This window comes from Arvicanthis niloticus, chromosome 23 (genome assembly GCF_011762505.2).
Source record: "Arvicanthis niloticus isolate mArvNil1 chromosome 23, mArvNil1.pat.X, whole genome shotgun sequence".
Taxonomy (NCBI): Eukaryota; Metazoa; Chordata; class Mammalia; order Rodentia; family Muridae; genus Arvicanthis; species Arvicanthis niloticus.
This window is the reverse complement of record NC_133430.1, coordinates 10,633,281-10,661,261: the sequence shown is the minus strand read 5'-3', so window position 1 is coordinate 10,661,261 and position 27,981 is coordinate 10,633,281. Positions and strand designations below refer to the sequence as shown.

Here is a 27,981-nt window from a genome sequence, read left to right as displayed (position 1 = left end):
GCTGCCTGTTCCCTCCCACCCCGAGGCTCAGGCTTCACTTCTTGTGAGGTCCCAGGCGGCAACACCTGTCTTTTACACCACACCTTCATTTTTAAACGCTGTTAAAGTTCCTGTCTGGCTCAGTGGGAGGTGGAACCTAGAAATCTCTGCCTTAGGCTTTGGGGTTCCTGCTCCTTGGCGGCTAGCTAACTAACATCCTGAGAGAGAGGAAGCTGAGTATCAGAGGTGGAACTGTGGAACTGGGCAACCGGGGCTTCTCAGACGCCAGGCCACTACCCTTGAATTTGGAAAGGCTGGGGCCAGGAGGAGGAGGGGGCTGCCCACAGAGCGGGATCCAGACTGTGCCGTGCTCCTCCAATCCTGTAGAGTGCTCCCAAGCAGAGGTGACCTCGAGCGAGGGGAGTCCCCGGACCCTAGGCCTGTGGGGCGAATCCACGGGTTTCCCTGTGAGCGCCCCGGAGGGTGCAAGCAAGGCGGGAGGCGGGCGCTCGGGGCGCGGCCAGCAGCTCCCTGGTGGGGCGCACCGGCAGGGCTGGCTGGCCTTTGGCTGCTGCTTTACAGACCGCCAGGCGAAATGGCGGGACGGAGGACTGTGGCCCGGATCGGGCCCGGGGCGCTGCTGGCTCTGCGCGCTCTGCTGGCCGCCGCGCACCCGCAGTGCTTGGACTTCAGGCCGCCCTTCCGGCCGCCGCAGCCGCTGAGCTTCTGCGCGCAGTACTCCGCCTTCGGCTGCTGCACCGCGGAGCAGGACGCGGCGCTGGCCCGGCGCTTCCGGGCCCTGGAGACCCGCATGGATGCCGGGGTGTGGGCGACGTGTGCCGGCTACGCGCTGGACCTGCTGTGCCAGGTGAGCGGGCGCGCGGCGGCGGGGGCACGTGGGGCACTGGTCGCTGGCGGGCGTGGGGGCGGAGCGGGGATGGCATTCCCAGAAGGGCGATACTAAGGAGTGGGTCCCAGACTTTGAGGGGATGGCAGTCCCACAGGCATGAGACTTAGGGATGGATCCTGAACTTTGGAGGTGATGGCAACCACAGAGGCGAGGGGCAGAAGCGGGTCCTGGACTTTGGAGCTTGGGGGGTCCAAGAAGGAGTGACTTGGCATCAGGCGGGAAGACCTGGCATCCCAGACGAGCTTGTCATTCATTTGCTTTGCAAACATGTTGGGCCTTTTAGGAGCCTCAGTTCCTCGTAGAGACCAGAGACTCCTATTCTCTGGGACACCCTGGAAGCTGCCCCCAGCGCCTCACTGCAGAGAGCCGGGTCTCTGTTAGGTACCAGGAGGAAGTCTTTGCTAAGCTGGGGAAGGCAGGATGGGACGAGAATGTAGCCAAATACAGGGCATGACTTTGTCAGCAGTCTAGGAACTGCTGGTCCGATGAGGACCCTTCCTCAGTCGGATTAAAAGGAGCAGTCTGAGAGCCCATTCCTCAGGGCCAGGATGCTTAGAGCACCCACCTCTCTTTTCTGCTACTGGCCTCCTCACCTGGTAGAGAGCCCCTCCCCAGACTCCGTTACCCCTCTCATCTCAACTCAGATAGTGAAGCCCTTACTTGGATCCACACTGAACTATCACTCCCCTTCTGTTGATGCGGAGTATCCTGCCTAATTGATCTGATTACCAGCCAGCCAGGAAAACCCCAGGCGGACCCTAATCCGGGATGCATGAGTGGAAAGTCCTCCATTCCCCGCACCCCTCCTCTTCTCGCCGGACAGTACGAAGTTCCGGTCCCAGCCAGCAGGGGGCAGCCTGGAGAAGACTAAAAGGGTAGACTTGGGTTTGATATAGTACATCTTCTGTGAACTTGAAAGGTTCACGGCTGTCTTTCAATTATATTGTCTTTAAAACAGGGGCAGATGTCTACCCCTCACCCCATGCCATGGAGATTAAACGGCACAGGCGAGCGGTTCAATTGGGATTTGTAGGCAAATTCCTCTAGTGCTTACTTGCTGGCCTAGAGAGCAAGGATCAGGGGATGCCTCAGGAAAGACAAGCACGTGTCCAGTGGTGACATGGCCCAGTCAAAAGACCTGGTCCACACTCAATGCCCTTGTGAGAAAAGGTACTGGGAGGTAAGGAGAAGGTGGAGGAGAGATCACAGTACTCTAGGGTATTCTGTTCATCTTGTAATGGGTTCTACCAAGCCAACCCCCACACTTGGTGCAACCCAAGAGAGCCAGAGGGTGTGGTGGACCACTCACCTCTCTTCCCATCCTGGAAGTCCATCTAAAAGGCCCATTGGTATCCCTGCAGCACCCAGATCAATAGCAGGAATCCTACACTGGACCACGCTTACTTATAGACCATTTGCTGGGCCCAGCATGGCAAAGGGGATGGACAGGACCAGGGAGGAGGAAGGAGCCAATCCCGAGGCTGTTTGCTGGCAGGAGGCTCCTCTTTTTCCTTGGGAAACTGCCCAAAATGGCCTGGCCTGAGAAGTCTGTGGTAGAGTGTCTGCTCCTACCTCCATTGAGGCGTCTCTGGGGGTGACCTCATGTCTGGCCTGAGCTTGCATCAGGTGGTCTGCCAAGGCTGTGGTGTGATCTCCCTGAGGGGGTCCCAGGAGAGTGTGGGAGCGCTATTGTCACTGCCACCAATCCCAAGGAGACTTACAGGTTTCTGTCAATGATCATTCAAGACGCACGGCTGTCTTGTGGAGGCAGGGGGTTCTTTCCTGAGGCTTTGTCTCCTCTGGAAAAGTGTGTCAGGCAATGGTGGCACATGGCAACTCAGTATGACTGGTGTGTGGCTCGCACGTGGCTAACTTCTCTGAAGCTGGGTGCGTGAGTTCATCAGCCAGAGTTCACCTGAATAGTAACCCATGAAGGTGCTTAACAGGCTCACACACTCAGCACACATGTCCCCAGGGGCAGCTAAGTTGCAAGTCACAGACATAGCCTCACAAGCCTCTTCATTCATTTCAGGAGACAGACAGACAGACAGACAGACAGACAGACATGCAACTAAGAGACTATCCCTAGGTATCAGGGAGAGTATCGAAAAGCCCTCAAAAATCTGGGATAGCCCGGAAGAGTGACCATTGAGCCACCCCCTCAGGGTTCATTTCATTGGAACACTTACTAAACAAACAGGTGGCGTCTCAGCTCATTGCTCTCGACAACTCTGTGAGGTTGGAGTTCTTTTCCTCTTTTATAGATGGGGACATAGGCACAGAGAGGTAAGGAGTTTGCCAAACATCACACTTGGAACATAAACTCTGGCTCCAAAGCCCTTCATGTGGCCACTTTAAAACACTGCCTCCTGCCCTGAAGCCAAACTGTGTGTTAGACCCTGGGTCGCCTGCCCTTGAGGGCCTCATAGTCTGTGGGTAGATGGCCAGCAAAGAGATAATTGAGTCCCGGCCAGGCAATGCAGCCATCCCACCTCTGGTGAAGCAGGGGTGATGGAAGAAGAGGAACCTTCCCTGACTGAAGTAACAAATTACCAGAAGAATCGGTGTGAGTCAGAGATAGTGTCATGAGTACCGGAGGGGCGGAGCCAGCCTTGGGAAAAGGAGGGAGGAGGAGGCTGGTGGGGTGGGCCTTGCATCACGGATAGCAGTTTGCCAGAGGTGGAACATCCCGCAGAGGGAACACTGTGTACAAGACTCAGTCTTCCCTGCCGTGGGAGAGGAGGGGCTAAGACTCTGGGACTTGGGGCCATGAGTCATGAGTGTCAGAAACTGGTCTGTGGCAACCGTTAAGTGACAGTCACCTTACTCCTATGGCCTCACTGTACCCGGACATGAGGTCCAGTGACTGAGTACCCTCTCTACCAGCAGCAACTACTGTCCCCATTGTCATTTACTGATTCTGGATAGCTCTGGTCTGAGCCTCACATTCACAGCGCATGTAAGGAAGAGCAAAGAGACCACATGTGAAAAGACCGCTTGACTCAGTGGTCATGTATCATACAGGTACATGCCAAGGTCCTCACCAGGTTCTCAGAGCCCCTAGACCCTTCCGTGTGACCATTGGCGTTACAGAGACACAGCCCTGCAGAGAGGAATCGAAACTAGTGTGTCCTCCCAGGTTTCCCATTGGCCACTGCTGACCCACAATAGCATCTAGAGGATCACAGGAGAGCTGGCCTTGCACAGTCTGAGGTTTGGCCATCTGGCCTGCCATACACAGAGTGCAGAGTGTCATATAAAATGTGACGCTTCAGTCAGAGACAGGGGCTGACCAGAGATACCAAGAACATACAGAGCCTTTAGTTTGTCAGGTGAGACTCAGCCCACAGCAACAGGGCCCAGGGGCCAGGCCATGGGATGACTGCGGCTTTAACTGTAGGGAGCCTGGCCTGGAGGTTTGCTGTCCTCTTGCTTTCGGACTGAGGTCTCCTGCTACAGCCCAGCCTGGTCTTCTAGTGAGAGCAGGCAGTGTATGGCTGCCATTGTCTTCTCAGTCTCGGAATTGCATCTCTAAGGTCTTAGGGATCTAGAGCTGAATCAGCTCTGGGGTTGGTGGGAATAGCAACAAGGATCCATCACACCAGAGGGAAGCAACCATAGCATGAAGAAGAACTCAATGAGCATGGGGTTTCAGATAGTTTTGCGGCAGGCAGGACATGGGAATGGCCTGTAACGGGGCCAAGTGACTGACTCTAACAAGACCAGCTGCATGGTAGGACGAGGGCAGGGTGAAAGATGGATTCATTATCTGCGTGCACAGTCCTGTTTGTGATCTCTGGCTTGCTCCCCGAGGGAGTGACTTTCCTCCCACGAGGGCACAAGTGGAGTCCACAGCACCCCACGAACGGGTTGGCAGAAAATGATGAATTCTGCCTACCCCAGGCAGAGCCAGGGAAAGGACTCTGGAAGGCTTTCTGGTCTGGCAGTGCCCGAGAAGATTCATTAATCTCACAGAGTTCTGTGCTGTTAGCTGCAGTGAGGAGAGACGGAGGGTCCTGCTGGAAGGAGCTGAGTCTGAGGGCGGGATAGAAGGTTGGGAATATCCTGGGGGTCATAGCCTCTCCCCCCTACCCCACAACCTCGCACATGTTGGCTGTCTAGTTATGGAGTAATTTGGACCTGAGACCGAACTCAGATACCCCAAATACTACTAACCTGGGCATATCACTGACTAACACTGGGGACCCTAAGCCTCAGTTTCCCCCCTGTGAACTACTCATAAGCATTAAATGGACAGTAGATGTAAGAGTGTTTTGACACAGTCACACTGAGGCTGCCAGGAGGCAGGAGGGGTAAACTATTTACACTGTCCCCTCACCAACTGCTGTGCCCCGGATTTGTGTGAGAGTCTGGGATATTGCAGTGAAGAAGACGGAGGTTTCTTGCACATCCTCATGAAGATTGGCAATAAGCAAGTGGAATGTTACGTTTTTGTTTAGTAAAGGCATATGGTAAGTTTCTTGGGCTTTGTCAGAGGCCAGAAAGTAATGGCAGAGAGGCCTGGAGGGGAAGGTCAGATCTTAGGAGGTGACCTTTGAATGGGGACACAAAAGCAAGGAGTGAATTGTGCAGGTGCGGGCTCCCCTCCTGGCATCTCTGAGTCCTCCTGTCTCTACAGGAGTGCTCGCCCTATGCAGCTCATCTCTACGACGCTGAGGATCCTGCCACCCCGCTTCGGACAGTACCTGGTCTGTGTGAGGATTATTGCCTGGACATGTGGCAGACCTGCCGAGGCCTCTTCCGTCACCTCTCCCCTGACCGTGAGCTCTGGGCTCTGGAGAGCAACCGGGCCAAATTATGCCGCTACCTGTCCCTAGATGATACCGACTACTGTTTCCCAAGCCTGCTGGTCAACGAGAACCTCAACTCGAACCTGGGCCGTGTAGTGGCTGATGCCAAGGGCTGCCTGCAGCTGTGTTTGGAGGAAGTGGCCAATGGACTTCGAAACCCGGTTGCCATGGTACATGCCGGGGATGGCAGCCACCGCTTCTTCGTGGCAGAGCAAGTGGGGCTGGTGTGGACCTACCTGCCTGACCGCTCCCGCCTGGAAAAGCCCTTCCTGAATGTGAGCCGAGCTGTGCTGACATCACCCTGGGAAGGGGATGAGCGTGGCTTCCTGGGCCTTGCCTTCCATCCCCGCTTCCCACATCCCAGCAAGCTCTACGTCTACTATTCTGTGGGGGTCGGCTTCAGAGAGTGGATCCGTATCAGCGAGTTCAGAGTCTCAGAGGATGATGAGAACACCGTGGATCATGGCTCAGAGAGGTGGCTTTCTGGGAGCCCCACCAAGGGAGGGCTGAGCGGTCACGTAGGCGGTCACGTGGGAGGCTGCGGGTCACACACTGCCATGGCTGCACTAGCGTGTCTGCCTTAACTGCTGTGAATCTTTAACACTCGTGTGTGTGTGTGTGTGTGTGTGTGTGTGTGTGTGTGTGTGTGTGTGTAGGCAGGGATGAATCACATGCTCTGGGGCCTGGGGCTCTGGGGCCTGGGAGGAATGATTTTGCAAAACAGACATGGCATGGGATCATTTCCCGGACCCCTGCTTCTGGCCTCTTAGACAAGACACTTTTCTCATAGTCTGTGGCAGGCTCTGGAGATAGTTATTTCATCTGACTCATAAAACCGAATGAGGTCACAGCTCAGAGGGAAAAAGTGACCTGTGAGGTCACACGGCTAGGAAGCATCCAAGCATCTGTGAGAAGACCAAGTCCTGGTCTGCTCACAGAGTGCATCCCATCACTGGGCATGCTGGGCTGTGGGTCAGAGGTCACCATTCTTACCTCAACAGCCAGCCTCTCCCCCAACCTCTCCATTCTCAGTTTCTGGCAGCTGGCCCTGCTCCAGTCTCTCTCTCTCTCTCTCTCTCTCTCTCTCTCTCTCTCTCTCTCTTTCTCTTAGTCTTTCTCCTTCCTTGTCTCCCTCCCTGCCTTTCTCCTTTCCTGTCTCCCTCTCTGTCTCTGTCTCTTTGTCTCTGTTTGTCTGTCTCTCCTTGTGTAGCCCAGGCTGTCCTTGAACTTCCTGTGTAGCGTATGCCTCAAACTCCTGATCTTCTCTGTGTCTCTACCACCCAAGCATGGGGATTACAGGCATTGGTGACCATGTCCAGCTCTTACCCTGTTTAATCCGCTCCTACACTAGGCCCCCGAGGCCTGAAGAACCTACTCTCTGTTATTTATGTCCTAACTGTTCAGAGGGGTGTTCAACTGGATTGGTCATGCTGTTCCAGAGACTCTCCCAGACAGAAGTAGATACTGAAAATAAGTGTTTGGGAGTGTTGGAAGGTCAGCCCAGGGAAGGCAGCAATGAGCCTGGGTCACTGGAAGAAGTTACCTCCTCCTATGATTTGAGGGATCCAGGGGGAAGTGAGGTGCCAGAACTGTGGGGGTACATTTGATTGGAGACCAACCTAACTGGAGCCAAGGGGTGGGGGAGCAGCTGTTGCAGAGATGTTGTCAGAAACACAAACAAAACACCAGCCCCATACCTGGCTCTCCTAATGCCTTCTATTGGCTGATAGTGTTCGGCTAGCAAAGGAGCATGGGAAATGTAGTTCAGAGGCACTGACTGTCTCTAACCCCAAGTAGAGGGTAAGCAGGAGCAAGGCCAGGATCAGGTGTGTTGGTAAAAAGGCAAATGAAAAGCCAACATACATATGCTGATGTTGGACATATAGAAAGAAGAAACAGCCAAAATGGTAGCTTCGAGGGATACACATCTTCTCTTAGAGCATTAGTTTTGACTTGAGTTATTTGGCAGCCAGAGACTAAAGGGAAAACAGAATTTTTGTGATTATACTCAAGCCTGAGACACCACTTCTCAATGGGAGAAGATTTGTCCCATGGACCTGACAGAGGAGAGATGGAACATGAAAGGATATGTCCAATGGTGACATAAAAAATGGCTCATGATGAAACCTGAAGTTGGGAACTGAAAGTGGTTGGTACATTCCCTGTAATAGCAGCTCTTAGGAACTGGAGGCAACAAGATCCGGGGATGGGGGTGGGGGTAAGGTGGGAGAGAGGGCTTAGAGGTTGAGAGCACTGACTGCTCTTCCAGAGGTCATGAGTTCAATTCCCAGCAACCACATGGTGGCTCACAACCATCTGTAATGGGATCTGGTGCCCTCTTATGGTTTGCAGGCATATATGCAGGCAGAACACTATGTACATACATACATATAAATACATACATACATACATACATACATACATCTTAAAAAAAAAAAAAAAGACCCAGGGGTCAGGAGTTCAAAGCCATCCTTGGTTACATAGCATGTTCCAGGCTAGCCTAAGCTATTTGATACCCTGTCTTTAAAATAAATAAAATCAGATGGGTGTGATGATATATGCCTTCTTTCCCAGCACTGTGGAGTCAGAGGCAGGTGGATGTCTGTGAGTTCAAGGACAGCTTGGTCTACATAGTGAGTTCCAGAGCATCCAGGGATATATAGGGAGAACCTGCCTAAAAACAAAGGAACAAGCAAGAATCCTGGGACAGAAGAGCTAGCTCCGTGGTTAAAGGCATCTGCTGCTCTTTTGCTGGTCCTGGGTTCAGTTTTCCAGCACCAATAGGGAACAGCTCATGACAGCCTATAACTTCAGTACCAGGGTACCTGCATACATGTGGCAGATGCATGCACGTGCACACACACACACACACACAAATAGAAATAAAATTCATTAATTAAATACAGAGCATAACAGAGTCACGTTTTAACCTTAGGCTTCAATGAGGGTCCTCTGGGCACCTCACACAGAACTTGACTTACTCAGAGGGAGAAGTTGGCATGCCTGGCCAGTTAGCAGGGCCAGGAGTGAGCCATCATTTGTACCCAGGTCAGTTCTCAGTGTCATCCCATAGTTGGAGGAGGTGGGTGACCAGCAGTCTGAGTTGTCCTCTGTTGTCCTCTGCTTGGAGGTCTCTGACTTTGGAACTCTGTAAGGGTCATTTGCATCAGCCTTATCATACAGAAAACCAGTCAAGATCCAGTTTCTAATGATCTGGACTTTCTGTGTCTTGCTTTTTTTTTTTTTTTGTTAGTTTGTTTTTTCTTGTTTGCTTGTTTTTTTTTTTTTTGTGGTTTTTGATTTGTTTTGTTTTCCTACTCTGTTTTCATAAGGATAATGAGGTTAGTGCAGTGGCTGGTCTTGTTGAACCTGGTTATTCTGGGATATATCTCACTATGTAGACCAAGCTGTCCTTGAACTCACAGACAACCACCTGCCTCTGACTCCATAGTGCTGGGAATGAAGGCATATACCATCATACCTACCTGCCCACCAGATTGTACTTTTTAACGTATACATAATATTTTAATATAGTTAATATACTTAACATATTATATTAAATATTATTAAATGTTAAATATATTATATTAAATAATATTAAATATTAAATATATTATATTAAATAATATATATCATTTTATTTCATATTATCTGGGGCAGGAGGTGTTTGGTACAGGGAATTAACCATGAGGCAGGGAGAGGACTGCAGAAGTGTTGGGGCGAGCCAGTGGAGAGACCACCAACTGCTGTATATGGTTACTACTGGGACGGAGGAAACAACTGGAGGAGTTTGTGTGGCTGTCTTCGCCATTGGCTGAGATGTTCACAGTCGCCACTCTTGTCCCTGCTGTTTCTCAGGACAGAGAATGGCAGTGTCTCCCTTCCTCTTGCCTTCCCCCATCCATGACAAGTCCTGATGGAAAGCCAGCTGACTGGGTACAGTGCGGGTTTCCTCCAGTGGCAGTGAGGAGCTCTCAGGGAGTATGCAGCTGAAGGCCTGCCCCAGTGCCCCTGAGAAGCTCGTAGCTAACAATCACGGGTAAATGCTAAACACGCTCTGAGTCACTAGTAGGAATCACAGGTAGGAATCAAGATATGGTAAATGGGGAAGTTGACAAGCTTCCTTGGGTACCAGAGATGAGAAGCAGTTACAAAGCACTAGCCCAGAGTTCTGGTCCCACCCCTGATGCTGGTGGCCCGTGTGCCCCTCGAGTGGGTCACTTAACGATTCTGATCACCCAGTTCCTTTTTTGACACAGTGAAGTGAGTCATCCCCACTCAACCGGACCTAAGCGCTACATGAGATACAAAGTCTTTTCCACTGCGATCGGAGAGAAGCTTTTACTGCTGTTTGGGGGTTACCATTTGGAAGGTGGTTTTTATTGAGGGGGTACTTATCTTTCTTTAGGATAATCCTGGAGATTGAAGAACCAGCTTCCAATCACAATGGGGGCCAGCTGCTCTTTGGGGATGACGGCTTCCTCTACATCTTTACTGGAGACGGAGGGATGGCCGGAGACCCCTTTGGGAAGTTTGGAAATGCACAGAACAAGTACGCCCTGCTTCTGCTCGGCTGAGGCTTCGCTTTGCACACAGAGCTTCTTAAGGGTCTCTGGCAGGAGAGCTTCTATTCCACCACACGGAGCAGAGTGGTAACCTGCAGTTAGCCGGGGACCTCAGATAAGACACTTAACCCCCATTGATTAGCGAGGACAGTGATAAGCTCAGTGGGAGACTTGTCCTGAGGAAAGAAGGTGCCAGCAGTTGTCAAGGGTCAGGCACAGTGCCTGTTTTCACAGATACAGAAGTGTTAGGAATGAGCTTTTGGGAGGATGAGGCTTTCTCCTAGGTGAGCACTGGCTGGTAAAAGGCAGAGTATGTATTTCCATAAGAGACCCAGATGTGAGTGCAGTCTCCTCTTCATCCTTATTTCTCTATTCCCTGTTTTGAGCAAATGGCCTGGCCTTCTCCTTTCATGCACATAAACACACATGAGGAGTTGTTGTATACACAGGCTTATGCAGGAAGTCCCAGCCAGACTCTCCTGTTCCTTTAACACCGGTGCAAAGCCTCTCTTGGCCCCGGAAAGTAACGGTAGGGAAGATGTGTGGGTTACGGTTTGTGGCTTATTCATTCCTGTTTGACAGTGAGAAACATCCAACCTCTTCAGCTTAGCCATGTGCTTGGAGCGGAAGCTGAGGAATGAAATGGGGATTCATGGATAATTGTGCAGAAGTTAAAGACATCGTTTTTTGCTGCTAGGAGTTTGCCTCTTGTAGATCCTGCAGCTGGACGTGGGGTGTGAAGGTGGGGGCCTGGAGCTTCTGGCCACAGGCACCAAGCATTGCCACCGGCCTGTTAATCCTCCTTGGGAGGTTGTTGAAAATGAGGGAAACACTAGGTTCTATGTGTCAGCGATAGCTGTGCAAATGTGTCACCTGAGCTAACTGCACCAACTCAGCCTTGCAGGGCAGGCTGGAGGGAGGTGTCAGCTCTCAAATGCTAACGGAGCCGGAGGGCAGCACGAATGGGCAGAGCAGAAACCACCCTGCAAAGCTGTATCCCCCACTTCTAGAGCAGTGGTTCTCAACCTTCCTAATGCTGGGACCTTTTAACACAGTTCCTCATGCGGTGGTGACCGCCAATCATAAAATCGTTTTGTTGTTACCTCACAACTGTAACCTTGCTACTGTTGTGAATTGTAATGTATTACAAAGGGGTCGTGACCCACAGATTGAGAAACACCCCTCTAGACGCTTTCCATTGCGGACCACTTGGCTCACGTGATCAATGAAGTCGACAACTACTTTCTCCCTCCTCTCAGAGCTGCCAGGAGGTTAGCGCACACGTGGCCCGTCACCCAGCTATACTTGGTACGATTTGATACAGACTTTCATGGCCTGCGCTGGTTCAGGGACTCAGCGTTTGTGGCTCCCCGCTCCGTGGGAACACCCGATTGGCTATGAGGACATAAACATGAGTTATTTTTCTAGTCCAGTCTTCACCTTATAGCCCAGCTATGTGAACAGCCCCACCCACAGTACCATAGCTTAGGATAGTGGCATTCCATAGGCGGTGGTGGTAGAGAGCTTGGGTTTCTCCGGGCCAGGTGCAGCTGAGTGACAAGCTGGCTCGTCATAGCTCGGGTGCCCTCTGTAAAGGGCAGTCTGACCTGAAAGGTAAGCCGTGAGAAGGCAATGCAGCAATAAGAGGTGAATTAGGGCTTACTAGCGCAGCGAGTGCGGGATAGCTATGCAGAAAGAGCCGGTTGGTGCAAGTGGTTGAGCAGGGCTGGACTCATCCTTCCTGCCTCCGGCGTTGACTCAAAGGAACCAACCGGCGCTCTCCTCCCGGGCCGCAGGTCGGCGCTGCTGGGCAAGGTCCTGCGCATCGACGTGGACCGCAGGGAGCGCGGCCTTCTCTACGGCATCCCTCCCGACAACCCGTTCGTGGACGACCCGGGAGCGCGGCCCGAGGTCTACGCCCTGGGCGTGCGCAACATGTGGCGCTGCTCCTTCGACCGCGGAGACCCAATGTCTGGCACTGGCCGTGGGCGCCTGTTCTGCGGGGACGTGGGCCAGAACAAGTACGAGGAGGTGGACCTGGTGGAGCGGGGCCGTAACTACGGCTGGCGTGCTCGCGAGGGCTTCGAGTGCTACGACCGCAAGCTGTGCGCCAACGCCTCCCTCGGTGACCGCGTCCCTGGGGACCTCCAAACAGGATCTATCTGGTCCTCCCCATTCCCTTAGCTAGATCTGTCCGGGCCTTCTTCGGCGCAGACCCTCGACATGGATCCAGTCCGACTTACCCCCATCTCCTTGGGGACCCCCCAACTCGGAATCCGTAACTCCAGGACCCCAAACCTATATCTGCCATGTTGCACTCCTCCCTGGGTTCAGAGCTGAGATCTGTCCCATTCCTCTGGGGACCTCTAATCCAGATCCCATCCTTTTCACTCTGCCTAGTGGCCCTCTGGGGACCTCTTGCCTCACTCCTTCCTTGGATACCGCACCATCTCTGACCGCATTCTCCCCACATCCGTATAGTATTGTCCCCCACCTCTTTCACCTGACTGGCTTTTCCCACTCCAGACCTCCCTGTACTTAAGGGGTCCCTTCAAGCAACATTTTAGGCTCCTTCTCACCCTGCAACCCCTGCCAAGCTCCTAAAAAAATACGGTATGCCCCTTTGAGAGCCTCCTTTGCTCAGGCCACTCCAGAGCACTGGGCTTCAGGATGAACCCACTTTTTCATCTGCCCTTCAGATGACGTGCTGCCGATTTTCGCCTACCCGCACAAGCTGGGCAAATCAGTCACGGGAGGCTACGTGTACCGGGGTTGTGAGTATCCCAACCTCAATGGCCTCTACATTTTTGGCGATTTCATGAGCGGGTAAGTGGCCCACATGGCCTATGCTCCCCCTAGCTGGTAAAAAGGAGAGTGTGTTTGTATGTGTGTGCTCAGGAGTGGGCCAAACAGGTCTCTTCCTCGGTGAGAAAGTCCCGGTCCTCCTTAGGAGTGATTGGTACAATGAACAAGCACGTGCAAAGCTGGACAGATGGATGGATGATCGGATGCAAGAATGGATGGCTGGACAGGTGGATGGATGGATGTGTGAATAACTGGATAGATAAATAGATGGACAGACAGAATCTCTTGTGCAGCATACCAGCCATGACCTCATAGTTCATCTTCCTTTGCAGGCGACTCATGTCTCTCCGAGAGAACCCAGAGACAGGCCAGTGGAAGTATAGCGAGGTCTGCATGGGTCGTGGACAGACCTGTGCTTTCCCAGGACTCATCAACAACTACTACCCACACATCATCTCCTTCGCAGAGGACGAGGCTGGTGAGTGTCCAGAGAACCCTCCATCCTCTCTGTGCTTGGGTCTGTAAGCACTCACCCTTCTGGCCTCTGACGCGAAGGAAGCTTAAGAATGAAATGGCTTTCACAATGGGGATGGGCGTGGGCGTGTGTCTGGGGCTTGGGTTTTTCCTTGCGTGTTCTTGGATCTGCCCTAGAATCTCTGATCCAGAACTTTTCCTTTCTTACCTGGAGACTAGAAGGGTCATCCCCCATCCATGGAGGAATAGATAGATGGGAATGGATGCAAATCCCCAGAGTCAGCAGCAGGAGCAGGAAAGATCAGGAATATGAAATGTAGGAGGGAAGAGTTGGGCAAGCATGCTTGAGCTATGGAGGAAACTCCACTGTCATTTCAAAGCAGGCATTACAGCCTTCTAGCCTGGCACTGGACCTTACATTCCCAGCACTCCCGGTTTTGAGGCAAGAGACAGCAGGGGGGTGGGGGAGGGGAGGGGGAGAAGAAGGGATCCCACTCCAACATCCCGCCTTTGTCCTTGGCCCTGGGATTGTTCCCTGACAAAAGGCCAGGGGCCCCCAGCAGGCCCTGGTGCAGGCTTGTAGAGGTTACCAGGCAACGCTTAGCACGGCCTTTGGAGGGGTATCTCCTGCAGGGCCCAGTGCCCAAAGCCCCTAGGGCCTAGTCTGGGAAACCTTTGTTGAACTGACAACCTCCTCTCCTCATTAGAATGTGAATTTCCCAAAGGGCAGCCCCAACCCGGGCCTCACCAGGTCCTTAAGCTCACCGAGCCCTTGGAAGCTCTTTCTTTTGGTCAGTAGGGGGTTAACGATGATTTAGAAGCAGCCTCCCCCTCCCCTGAGCAGTCAGGAAGGAAGGCGAAGTTCTCAAGGGCCTTTGAGTGACAACGAAAGACAGAAAACCAGGAGGAGGCGCCTGTGAGCTGGCCAGCCCAAGCACAGCCAAATCATAGAAAGTGCTGCCAGGCGAAGGCAAAACAGCCTCTCCCGGCTCCTGGGATCTAGCTGTGGTTTAGACATGTCGAATGGTGTTGCAAGGACCTCTGCTGCCCCAGTAACCTTCAGAAACATTCGAAGCACAGAGACCAAGAGGACAGGGTCACCGTAGGCAGCACTGGCAGCTTCAGTATGGTCCTTATGCATACATGGTATCTTAGTCAGGATTTCTATGCCTGCACAAACATCATGACCAAGAAGCAAGTTGAGGAGGAAAGGGTTTATTCAGCTTACACTTCCACATTGCTGTTCATCACCAAAGGAAGTCAGGACTGGAAGCAGGAGCTGATGCAGAGGCCATGGAGGGATGTTACTTACTGCCTTGCTTCCCCTGGCTTACTCAGCTTGCTTTCTTATAGAAGCCAAGACTACCAGCCCAGAGATGGCACCACTCACAATGGGCCCTCCCCCTTAGATCACTGATTGAGAAAATACCTTACAAGCTGGGGTGGTGGTGGTGGTGGTGGCGGCGGCGGCGGTGGCGGCGCACACCTTTAATCCCAGCACTTGGGAGGCAGAGGCAGGTGGATTTCTGAGTTCAAGGCCAGCCTGGTCTACAGAGTGAGTTCCAGGACAGCCAGGGCTACACAGAGAAACCCTGTCTCGAAAAACCAAAAAAAAAAAAAAAAAACAAAAACAGAGAGAGAGAGAGAGAGAGAGAGAGAGAGAGAGAGAGAGAGAGAGAATGCCTTACTGCTAGATCTCATGGAGGCATTTCCTCAACTGAAGCTCCTGTGATAACTCCAGCTGTGTCAAGTTGACACAGATCTAGCCAGTACACATAGGATGTGAGGGATAAGTGCTCACATGCTTGTAGCCAGCAGAAAAGGCCTGGTCAGACTCTATCCAATGATGGTTGGAGGTGGGAGCCTCTATGGGGTCATGCATGATGAGACATCGGGGAAGTGCTGCAAAGGATCAAGGCATGCTGAGGTGTTAGGTGGCCAGAACAACCCCCTCCCCAGAGTCTGTGGAGGTTACAGTGGGGTGGTCAGCTTCTTAGCCTGAGGGGAGCGTGGGTGGGGCGGAGCTGCCAACACTTGGTTGCAGGCGGTTCTCAGCCTCATTGCCTTGTTCCCTTTTCAAAGGGGAGCTGTACTTCATGTCCACGGGTGTGCCCAGTGCCACAGCTGCACGAGGGGTCATCTACAAAGTGATGGATCCCTCCAGGTGAGTCCCAGAACTGGGCTTTGACCCATATTGTCTGCAGAGACAGTAAGTTTCCCCCATCTTCTCCCACATCTACTCTCACATCCCCTACCTGACTCAGTTCTTGCTGTGAGGCTCTCTCTCCTTGGTTCGAGGCCTAACTGACTCCTGGGTTTGGTTTATGCTCTCTAAGCTCCCCATTGGATGAGTAGAGAGATGAGTTACAAGCTAGGGGCCATAACCATTGGCGGCATGCCCTAAGAGTATGAACCTGTAGCCTCCGAGTGCTTTCCCTGACTTGCTTGCTCTCTTGTCCTACCTGGTCTTCACTCCGTTGTCATCTCTTGGCCTTGAATTTGTCCATCATCTCCAGGGTGAAGGCTTTGTCTCCTCACCCTGTCACACCCCTCAGATCCTGGAATGGCACAGAGCAGACTCTGGAGTGTGTTTAATGGATGACTACATCATGGTCCTCGTGGAGCCCCTTTGAAGCCTGCAGATTTTTGCTTCTTGATCAGAGTAGCCAGTTACTTTAGGCAGAGTAGGTTTAGAGAAGTTCTAAAACATGCATTGAACCTAAACATTTGTTTTTCAGCCAGGCATAGCAGTATAAACTTGTAACCCCAGTTATTTAGTAGTCTGGGCAGGAAGATTGCAAGTTCGAGGCCAGCTTCTGAGAGTTCTAGGCTAGCCTAGGCAATTTAGTAAGATCCAATCTCATTTTAAAACTCTGTGTGTGTGTGTGTGTGTGTGTGTGTGTGTGTGTGTGTGTGTGAGAGAGAGAGAGAGAGAGAGAGAGAGAGAGAGAGAGAGACAGACAGACAGACAGACTAGGAACATAGTGGGCTTGTCTGGCATCTGGCATACAGAAGGCCTTGGGTTACCTTTCCAGTTCATTTTTGCTGTTACAGTCGATGTAGGACCACTCAGGAGCCAGTGGTGCCACTGCAGAGGAGAATGTTTCCCTGGATGGAGAGTGGTCAGTCAGTGGCCAGAGAGGTCATTGTGTAATGCACATTCTCAAGGGGTCAAACGGAATGGTGACAGGATAATATTGTGCCAGCCTAATGTTTGGGCAGGTTTTGTGCTAGTGTCTAAGGTCTCTAAAACAGACAGCTTCTAGAGGGGCATTTTATTACAGATGATTGTCAGGGTTGTTTATAGTAAGTGCTCGTGCGTGCATGTGTGTGTGTGTGTACCTGTAAGGTATATGTGTTTGAATGTGTGTAGGTGCACATACATGTGTATGTTCGTGTGCATGCGTGTTCATGCGCATGTGTATTTGTGCACACGCGTGCATGTTTATGCCTGTGTGTGTGCATGTGTGCATGTGTGTGTGTGTAGGTATATGTGCTTGAATGTGTGTGGCTGCACATGCATGTGGAGGCCGGGGGTCAACAAGGTTGGTTGTCTCCCACTTTTGTCCCCCCGCCCCCACCTTACATATTGAGGCAGGGTCTTTCTCTGGAAGCTCATTATTTGGTAGTCTGGCTAGTCAGCTTTAGGGATCCCCTGCCTCCACTTGGGATTACTGACAGGTTGTTAGGCCAACTTTGTGTTTACATGAGTACCAGGATCCCAAGACCAGGTCTCACTCTTGTGTGACAAGTGTTTTACACACCAAGTCACCTCCCCAGGTCCCCACATTAACATTTTTTTTGATACAATTTTCTCTATTATGTATTTCTGGTTGTTCTGGAATTCTCTATGGAGACCAGGCTGTCCTTGAACTCACAGAGACCCACCTGCCTATGTCTCTGGAGTGCTGGGATTGAAAATGTGTACCACTAAACTTATATATTTTTTAACCACACCCCCACCCTGGTGTGGGTGTGTTATGTATGTGAGGGTAGGCATTCACACAGTATGTCCCGAGAGGACACCCCTTAGGAACTAGTTCTTAGCCTTCAGGTTAGCAGGCTCAAGAGTTTCTGGGCCGTTTTCCTACCTGTCTACCACCTTGTGGTAGGGGTGCTGGGATTTCAGATATGAACATATCTGTGTATGTGTGTTGCTGAATTTAGTTTGTTGGCTTGCACCAAAAGTGTTTTACCCACTGAGGAATTTCCCTGGTGCCTACTTTGTTGTTTTTGTAGTAGCAATAGTAATAGTAATAATAACAAAAAATCATATATTATATAATAACTATTATATAATATGTAATGACATAATAATATATTATTATATATAATATATAATTATTATATATAATACATACTATATGGTATATTGTACATAATATGTAACATATAAGATACAATATACAATACATAACACATAACATATAATTATATATGCAAATATGTAAAGTATATTTATCATTGTTATTATTATTATTATTATTATTATTATTATTATTATTATATTTTTGCAAGACAGGGTTTCTCAGTGTAGCCCTAACTGTCCTGGAACTCACTCTGTAGACCATGCTGGCCTCAAACTCACAGAGATCTGCCTGCCTCTGCCTCTGAGTGCTGGGATTAAAGGTATATGCCACCAAGCCTGGCCTTTTTGGGTTTTTTTTTCTCCCTAGGCTGACTTTGAACTCCTCATGCTTTCGCCTCTAACCCTGGATGCTCCTGTACTCAGCAGAAGCTCCCTCTTGATCTCAGGACCCCATCCCTTTTAGTCAACATGTTTTCACAATTCTTGTTGTTTCCAGTCTGCAGGCAGCTTCTCAAACCCCTTGCTCCTCACATTGTACGTGTGTGTTGTTTTAAATCACGACGTATACAAATCGGCAATTGATGACGTAATATCCCTCCATCTTGTTTTTACCCAATGTCTCATCCACTTTCATATCTGTGACCTCATGCTTGGACCACAATCAGCTCTTATCTCACTTGCTTGTCCCTGAGGAGTGTCATTGTCTCCACATGACATCATCCCTCTCAAAAGGATGCTAGTCGCTGTCTGCTGAGTCACTGAACCATCTTCATCTTCCATGACTCTTGGAAGTTAATGTTATTTTCATTTTTAAAAACAGTTCTGGGGCTGGAGAGATGGCTCAGTGACTAAGAACACTGGCTGTTCCTCCGGAGGACCTGAGTTAGGTTTCTAGTTTCTAGCATTCACATGATGGCTCACAACCATCCAGAACCAGTTTCAGGGACCAGATGCCTTCTTCTGCTCTCTCTGCTGACCCTGTGCTCATGTGGGGCACAGATGTACATGTAAGCAAAACATTCATACATGTAAAACATTTTTTTTTTTTTTGAAAAAAATAATGCTTCTTGAAGGACTTGTCACTTATACTGAACATCCCCTTTTTGCCAGATGTCATCTTAGCTGCTTTCTGGTCTTTGATTCACAACAAAGTCTCCCTCTTGGTTCATTGTCCCTGGTGTGCAGAAAGGACTCAGGAAGACTTTGGCATTTTCTTGCTCAAGGTCTTGGGGTGAGAGGCAGGCAGAACTGAGCGGGGCTCCTCCCTTGTTCCTTCACCCACCTCTCTTCTATTTTTCTCTTTGGAAAGCAGTGTGTTTCCTGACACCGACTCCTCAAATGCCTGCTAACTGACAAGTGGAAAACGAGGATAGGGAGGAAGGCCCAGGGGTCAGAGCCTGAACAGAACCACTGTGGTGTTTGCAGTGTAGCATCTAAAGTATTTTTAAATATAATCTCCTTAAGAGACATCACCCTCCCCTGCTTCCTGGATCTGCCCCAAATGCAGGTCCAGTGAGAGATCAGAGTAGAGATGGTTGCACCTCCAGCTTTGAGAAGTCTGTGTGCCTTGTAAGAACTACATGTCCCCTCTTATGCCAAGTCTATCTGGGGGCTATTTCAATTCCAGGCTGATAGAACCCCCAATGAAGTCCTGGACCCACGTGGGGGCAGTCTTGGAACAGAGTCAGACCCATTCAAAGGATCACAGATCAACAGCCAAAAACCAATTAAAATGGAATTCTGGCCCTTGTGTTTCTGCAGGATTGGGGGTGGGGGAGACTGTTCACACCCTGGCAACCTTTCTCAGACTCTTTTCTCTGAACAACAGGCCTCAAGACTGTGCCGGCCATGCTGGGGCTAGCTTCCCACAATTCATCCCTTTTGCCCGCTATATTTTTTAGCTTGCCTTAACTATCTCCGCATTTCTCTAGAAACCACCAGAAACTGGAGGCAGAGAGAGAGACTCTTCTCAAAGTCCTGGAGTGGAAGGGGTGGGCAGGAATGGGGCATTACAGGAGTGGGGTGGGCAACGTGGTGGTGGGGAGCTTTAGCGTGACGGAGGACATTAGTTACAGCTGTCCCTGATCACACCTATCTGGCCCCTACCCTCTGTGTCTCACTGCAAGGGAAGGTGTTGGGGTAGGGGGATATGGGGTGAAAGACAGGGATGCTCAAGGCTGGATCCCAGTCCTGACCTTCTGTGTGTGTTTGGCAGACGGGCACCTCCAGGTAAATGTAAGATACGCCCTGCTCAGGTGCAGGTGAGGAGTCGTCTCATCCCTTTTGTGCCCAAGGAAAGTAAGTATTCTTCAGTGGGAAAAGGGGCTCCTGCTACCTCAGGTCAGACTGGGGCCCAGAGGGGCCTAGAATGCTTCCATGGCCCCTATACCTCACACTATGTGTGACATCTATGAGAGACCCAGTCAGTGTCAATGAACTATGAGTACAGTGCATCTTGTCTGACAGATCCTTCAACTAGGTCCCGGCAGCAGGTAGACACCCCCAGGAGGCCGCAGCCTCAGGTAGGATGGGACAGGAAAAAGATAGCTGTGTCAGGCAAGGATGCTCAGAGCCCTTGGGAGGATGCCTATCTGGGAGTAAGGGGGTGGGGCATTTGGGCTGGGCCTTCCATGGCTCCATTTTGTCCCTCTTGGTTTAGGGCAGAGGGAGCCATGAGCAAACCCTGTGTTCTGAGGGCCATTTAAAGCTGTGAATGACTGCCTGGGCATGGAATCTTGGGAAACGGTAGAGGGGCTGTCCCACTGTGTCCAAGCTAGATAGGAACAGTGGCTTGGCATAGTAAGGTCATTTGCATACTAAGAAATGATGGAAATCCATCTGTCCATCTGCTCACTGATTCATCCACCTTCCATCCATCAACCCATCATCCATCCATTCATTCACAAATTCACCCACCCATCCATCCACTCACCCACCCATCCATCCATCTACCCACCCACCCATCATTCATCCATCCACCCACTTACCCATCTATCCACCCACCAATCCATCCATTCATCTACCCATCCATTCATCCATCCACCCACCCATCCATCCATTCATACATCCACCCATTCATCCACTTATCATCATCCATCCACTCATCCATTCATACATTAGTGCATCCATCCACCATCCATCCATCCATTCACTCATAAATCCATGCATCATGATCCATCTACCTACTCATTCACCCATTATCCATCCACCAATCCAAACATGAATTCATCCACTCATCATCCAACTACTCATGAATCTATCATCCATCCATCCACTCAACCAACCACCCAACCAGCCAGCATTCATCTAGCCATTATCTGTCCATCCATCCATCCATCCATCCATCTAGAAAGCCACTCACTATCTATCTAGTCATTATACATCCATCCTGCTATCATCCATCCAACAGTCCTTCTGTCTTGGAGCTTCTATTGCTTTGATAAAACACCATGATCAAAAGCAACAAAGGCTTCATTTCCACTTAACAACTCTCAGGTCACAGTCTGTCACTGAGAGAAGTCAGGGAAGGAATTCAGTGCAGGAGCCTGACGGCAGGAACTGAAGCAGAGGCCGTGGAGGAACACTGCTTACTGGCTTGCTTGCCCATGGCTTGCTCAGCTTGCTTTTTTATATAACTCAGGACCACTTACCCAGGATTGACACCACTCACAGTGAGATGGGCCATTTAAATTAACCATTAATCGAGAAAATGCCTCACAGACTTGCAAATCTTTTTTTTTCCCCCCTTTCCTTTTCCTTTTCCTCCCTTGAGATGAGATTTCTCTGTGTAGCCCTGGCTGTCTTGGAACTGACTCTGAAGCTATTGCTAGCATCAACCCCTCTGTGGCTTTTGCTTCTTCATAAAAAACCGAAGGCAGGAAGCAGTGAGTCCTTAGCTCCTGTAAGGCGTCCAGACAACTCCCTTATTGTGCCTGAATTTCAGGGTCTTCCCACTTCATCAGGGCAGAGCTCGGGGCAGTCAGCAGCAGTGGGCCGGCACAATGCCTGCCTGCCAACCAGGGCTCGCTGAATGATTGAAGAAGTACCTGGCGTTGTTTTAGGCGAGAATCCTTAGGGGTCAGGAAGACCAGTCAAACACAGCTGGCTCCCTAAGACGCATCCTAGTCTTAGGGTCGGAGTGGAGCCGGACCAGGCGTTTTTCCTTAAGATCTGTTTGGCTGGCACAAGCTGGGGGCTGTGCTTGGCTGGGACAGCCAGTTCCCTCTGACCCTAGGCTTTCCCTCTTTGTAGAGTTCATCCGGACGCAAGAGAGCACTCCGCGCCCCACGGCCCGCGCTCCCACTAAGGCGCCCCGCCGCAGGCGCCCCACGGCTGCTCCCCCAGCGCCCACCCCGCGACCCACAAAGCCCGCAAGGCCCACCGGGCGACCAGGGGCCCGGAAGGGAGGCGGGCGACGGCGGGGACGTCCGAGTACCGCGGTCCCCGAGCCCCAGAACGGCTCGGTGCGTCTTGTACGGCCGGCAGGCCTGAGCCCCGGCCGCGGCCGCGTAGAAGTGTTCGTAGGCGGACGCTGGGGCACGGTGTGCGACGACGCCTGGGACACCAAGGCGGCCGCGGTGGTGTGTCGCCAGCTGGGCTTTGCGCACGCGGTGCGAGCCGCCAAGCGCGCGGAGTTTGGCGAGGGCCGCGCGCTGCCGATCTTGCTGGACGATGTGCGCTGCGCGGGCAGCGAGCGCAACTTGCTGGAGTGCGCGCACGCTGGCGTGGGCACGCACAATTGCAAGCACGACGAGGACGCTGGCGTCGAGTGCAGCCACCAAGACCCGAACCTGTAGCCTGGCGGTGCTACCCTGCGAGTGGCCCCTTGGGTTTGCGGGCGTGCCGTGCAGCACGCACGAGCCAGGGTGGACGGCCCAAAAGGTGGTTCATCTGCACGTGACCTCGTGTGTGTGTGTGTGTGTGTGTGTGTGTGTGTGTTGGATGAGAGCTCGTACCCGTCAGCACTTCGGAGAGCAGCCACTTCTCAGGAACCCGACCGGGTAGGGGAAGCTGGCTGCCTTTACAACGTCAGACTGAGGGAAGGGGGCCAGCCTTTCTTTGCCGGCGCTGAGTGACAGGCACCAGAACAGCAGGATCGTGGTCTGAGAAACATGGCTAAAATGTGGCAGGTGACCCAGCAGTCCGAAACACCGCAGAAACGAATGGGTAGTCTGAGAGCCACAGAGAAGGATCTCGTAGGATCAGAGGGCCTGTGGTCATTTGCTGCCCACCAGGGACCAAGCTGCCGAAAGGAATCAAGCACCCACAATGGAAGGCAGACTGAAGGGCCTGGAGGACCACTGGAACGATTTGCTGAGTCCTTCGGGCATCCTGGGGAGGCTACTGGGTTCCCTCCATCCCTGAAAGCTGACCCTCACCTATTCCTGGGACAGATGCTCTTTTAGGCTCACGGTCCCTTCAGTCCCCAGCTGGGGTGGGGGCGGGGCTCTACTTCATCTTCGACTGTTTCCATCCCCTCCCACGGGATCCTCAGATTGCTCAGCCTCATGGGCTAAGTAGCCTGTGGGGTCACCAAGACGACTCACCAGAACTGTGTCAACAATTTAACTATTCACAACCCTTCCTTCCCCGTTCTTATCACCCCCACACATCTGGAGGCTGGGGTGCAAGGGGTGGAGTAAAGAGGGTGGGGCTGTGGCTTCTTCCCTGCTCTATAGGGGTCCTTGTACATGAAGGACCTCACCTCTTCCCTGCTCTATAGGGTTCCTTGTACATGAAGGGCCTCACCGGTGGTTTTGTGCCTGGTCCCTGGAGTGAGCTCTGGATAGCTGTACTTAGCATCTCATTGGGGTGGGGCTAGGGACACAACTGAGTCACCAGGCTGGGAACAGAGGGTATGACCCGTGTCAGGCAGTGTGGCCAGGGCTTTGGGTGAGGCTCCTGGTCCAAGCTTTGCAGGAAAAAGTCATTCCTGCACTGAGTTCCGATCTGAACAGGCCTGCGTGGTGTTCCAGGCAGGACACTGGGTGCAGGCTCAGGTTCCTGGTCACCACAGCTGAGAGTGGAGCACTGCTGCAGAGGGTCACCCTGGTTGCTCTGCAACTCTGGAGTCTGGTTGTTCTCTGAAATGAAAAAAAAAAATTACTGCACTGTTAAGAAAAGTGACAAAAAAAAGGAAAACATCCTTCTCTGCAAACCTGTGTAGCCCCAAGGCGGAGCAGCCGGGGAGCCAGTGTCGTCTGCATCTTTGTAATGCTGTTTCTGGAGGGGCACAGAGTGTCTACACAGCCTACTGTGGTTATTGACAGGAGGGGGAGAGTTGGGTGTGGAGGACCGTGTGTTGAGCAGGTGCACCTGGTGTGCCAGGACTGGCTGACAATCGTCTTTCAACCTTCAGTTCCCAAGACGCCTGCGTCCACCTCTTGCACACATTAAACCAGAAGCGGGTGGAGGTTCTAGTCCTTGCTATGTAGCCTGAGGACAGCCAGTCACTTCTCTGAGCCTTATGGGAAGATGGCGGTAATTAACAGGATCTATACACACACACACAAAAATCAAGGTAGCATTGCAGATGTAACCAGTGCATTCCATGAATGGAAAGCCCAGCAGTGACTTGGTGACAACCATGTTGGCAACTGTGTTAGACAGGGAGGCATGTCACGTGGAGGGGCTGGCACTGAGGTGTCATGGGAAGATTCAAGCAGAAGGAGGAACATGAGCCTCTTCAAGCCAACATGGAGAACTCTTCCAGCTGGGCATCGTCGGACCTCTCACCCACTTCGTGGAGGAGAACTAGCCTTTGTGCAGAACTTGCTGCATGCCAGATAACTCAGCTGTTAGATCATGCCATCCTGATGGGGCCCCCAGAACCCCCAACATCACCATCCCTCTCTCCATCCCCACAGTGGCTGTAAATTGATGTCCAGGGCTTTGGAGAACCGAGGCCCACTTCTCAGTGCCTCCCCCATCCTTATCCTTCCTCAAGCTGTACCTCCAGATCCCCTCTTGCTACAGGCTCCCAATAGTTCCTGCTGGGAAATAGCACCCCATGGAGGGACATCCTGGCTAGTTTTTATTGTCAGTTTAAGACTAGCTAGAGTCATTTGAGGAGTGGGAACCTCAGCTGAGAAGACACACCCACCAGACTGGTACATGGGAAAGGCCGTGGGGTATTTTCTTGAGTAATGAGTTGATGAGGTAGGCCCAGCCCACTGTGGTGGTGCCATCTTTGGGTTAGTGGTCCTGGATGGTATAAGAAAGCAGGCTGAGAAAACTACCATGGGGAAGTGGCCGGGAGCAAGACAGCAGTGTTCCTCCATGGCCCTTACATCAGTTCTTGTCTCCAGGTTCCTGATTTGAGCTCTTGCCCTGAGGGACTAGAAGATGTAAGCTTAAATAAATGCTTTTCAGCCGGGCAGTGGTGGCGCACGCCTTTAATCCCAGCACTTGGGAGGCAGAGGCAGGCGGATCTCTGAGTTCGAGGCCAGCCTGGTCTACAGAGTGAGTTCCAGGACAGCCAAGGCTATACAGAGAAACCCTGTCTCAAAAAACCAAAAAAAAAAAAAAAAAAAAAAAAAAAAAAAAAAAAAAAAAAAAAAAAAAAAAAAAAAAAAAATAAATAAATAAATAAATGCTTTTCTCCCAAAGTTGCTTTTGGTCATGGTGTTTTGTCATAGCAATGCAAACCCTAGCTAAGACAGGGGACATCTGGAGTGGTAGTTGGCAGCAGAATCACCACATGAGTGGCAGGGCCCTCTCTGGATTTTGACTCAGGTCTGGCATGGGCTGGGTTTGTTATTTGAGTTGCTCTGTGATGAAAATGCTTTGGCCCAAGAACCATGCTCTACAGTCATATACACCATCTGTGTTCCACTGTCCAGTGGAAACATGTGAACCACGGACATAATTCTAGTTTCCAGAAGTGCGTTAAAAGAGTAAAATATTTTTTACTATTCAATTTTTTTAAAAAAATGATTATTTTGTAAGCTGGGTGGTTGTGGTGTGTACTGGCTGGTTTTGTGTGTCAACTTGACACAAGCTGGGAATTCTCACAGAGAAAGGAACCTCCCTTGAGGAAATGCCTCCATGACATCCAGCTGGAAGGCATTTTCTCAATTAGTGATCAAGGGTGGGAGGACCCATTGTGGGTGGTGCCATCCCTGGGCTGGTAGTCCTGGGTTCTATAAGAAAGCAAGCTGAGCAAGCCAGGGGAAGCAAGGCAGTAAATAACATCCCTCCATGGCCTCTGCATCAGCTCCTGCTTCCTGACCTGCTTGAGTTCCAGTCCTGACTTCCTTTGATGATGAACAGCAATGTGGAAGTGTAAGCTAAATAAACCATTTCCTCCCCAACTTGCTTCTTGGTCATGATGTTTGTGCAGGAATAGAAACCCTGACTAAGACATGGTGCATCCAGGAGACAGACTGATCTCTGAATTCCAGGCCAGCCTGGTTTATAGATTGAGTTTCAGGACAGCCAAGACTACACAAAGAAACCCTGTCTCAAACAAACAAAATATATTTTATGTGTATTGGTGTTTTACATGCATGAATGTGTGCACCATTCATATACCTCGTGTCTGCTGAGGCCAGAGACGGTATCAGAACCCCCAGAACTGGGGTTACAGATGGTTATGAGCCACCATGTAGGTGCTGGGTATCGAACCTGTATCCTCTCTAGAAGAGCAGCCAGTGCTCTTAACTGCCAATCAATCTCTCCAGTCCCTCTTCATTTTGCTATATTTAATTTAATCCAACATATTCAAAATATTTTAACATGCAGACAATATAAAATACCAGGGCAGGAGAGATGACTATGTTGGTAAAGTTTTGACCCCAGAACCCATGTAAATATGCATGGGTACCCATACACAAATACTTGATAAAATATTAATGACTTAATAGCTTTTCTGGGGTGGTGGCACACACATGAGATCCTAGCCATGGTGGGATCAGAGCTGTAGATTGGCAAACCCCTGGGAGATCACTGGCAAGCTAGCCCAGGCTAGTTCCAGGCCAAAGAGGGACCCTGTCTCAGAAAAATAAGAAGCAGCCGAGAACTGACAGCTATGACCATGTTTTTTGATCTCTAAATGCCTGGGCATCTCTGATACATGCACAGAAAAGTATCAGTGACTTAAGAAGACCTTCTGCAAGGCTGGAGAGGTGGCTCAGCAGTTAAGGGTTCTTACTGCACAACAATCCCAGTGCCCACCTAACACACCAAGCATACTGTTCACATCTGTAACCCCAGCTCCAAGAGGGAATGGAGACAGGATTGCCGGCCATCGCTGGATTTTAGCCTAGATGAGAAAATCTGAGTCCCAGGTTCAGGGAGTGACTCTGTCTCAAAGGAAGAGGTGGTGAGAGCGAGAAAGTACCTGGTGCCTTTTTCTGTGACACACACACATGCACACAAACACACACCACTTGCTATTAAATTTTGGCTATTAAATGTCTGAAATTTGGTATGCATTTCACACAATGCTTCTCTCTCTCTCTTTCTCTCTCTCTCTCTCTCTCTCTCACACACACACACACTTGCACATATTTTGGCTATTAAATTTCTGACATCTGGTATGTATTTCACACAATACTTATCACACACACACATACGCACACACACTCACACATATTCTGGCTGCTAAATTTCTAAAATCTGGTATATATTTTACACAATGCTTATCCCAAGTTGGACTACGCCTCTTTCAAGTGGTAATGTCATGTGACCTGCAGCTACCCTATTGGCTGGTACCAGTGGAGACCTCAGGGAAGAGCCAGGTAGCAGGTCATTTGGCTACCTGCTCAGTGAAAGGACCTGGGACCTAGGGTCTGGAGGAGCAGCTTGTGTCCCAGAACTAACTGCAGGAGAGTTAGTTAGGGGCATTGTGGGGATACAGCCATAGGAACAGAGTGGCTGCTGTGTCTGGAACAGGCCACTGACAAAGTCCAGCCAGGAACAGGGACAGAAATGACAGTGTGAGCTGGCCCTGTGGAGCAGAGGTCACTAGCATTGCCTGACGTGTCAGAGAATATTACTACCTTACCCTTTCTTCCCCCTTCTTACCTGCCCCTGCTTGGAGCATCCCAGACTGTGCCTAGAGTCCATCGGAATCTGGCCTTACCTCCATGGAGTCTCTGTTCTGAGTCCTGACAGACAAGGGACACA

General features: G+C 51.1%; 1 protein-coding gene across 1 annotated transcript; it reads left to right on the top strand.

Moving 5' to 3' along the window:
- The first annotated feature begins 189 nt into the window (after window positions 1-189).
- On the top strand, window positions 190-26,135 carry Hhipl1 (HHIP like 1). Its single transcript, XM_076921228.1, has 9 exons — window positions 190-847; window positions 5,529-6,175; window positions 10,109-10,252; window positions 12,062-12,390; window positions 12,965-13,091; window positions 13,403-13,548; window positions 15,627-15,708; window positions 20,069-20,151; window positions 22,105-26,135. Exons 1-9 carry the CDS (start codon window positions 575-577, stop codon window positions 22,647-22,649), a joined length of 2,376 nt encoding a protein of 791 aa, XP_076777343.1. The 5' UTR covers window positions 190-574; the 3' UTR covers window positions 22,650-26,135.
- The last annotated feature ends 1,846 nt before the right edge of the window (window positions 26,136-27,981 follow it).

Bases quoted from the DNA above. Each gene is read 5' to 3' on its own strand.
- Hhipl1 (XM_076921228.1), top strand. From the start codon at position 575: ATGGCGGGACGGAGGACTGTGGCCCGGATCGGGCCCGGGGCGCTGCTG. The intron at 10,253-12,061 runs GTACGCCCTGCT...CCCGGGCCGCAG, and splicing joins TTTGGAAATGCACAGAACAA to GTCGGCGCTGCTGGGCAAGG. The intron at 20,152-22,104 runs GTAAGTATTCTT...CCCTCTTTGTAG, and splicing joins CCCTTTTGTGCCCAAGGAAA to AGTTCATCCGGACGCAAGAG.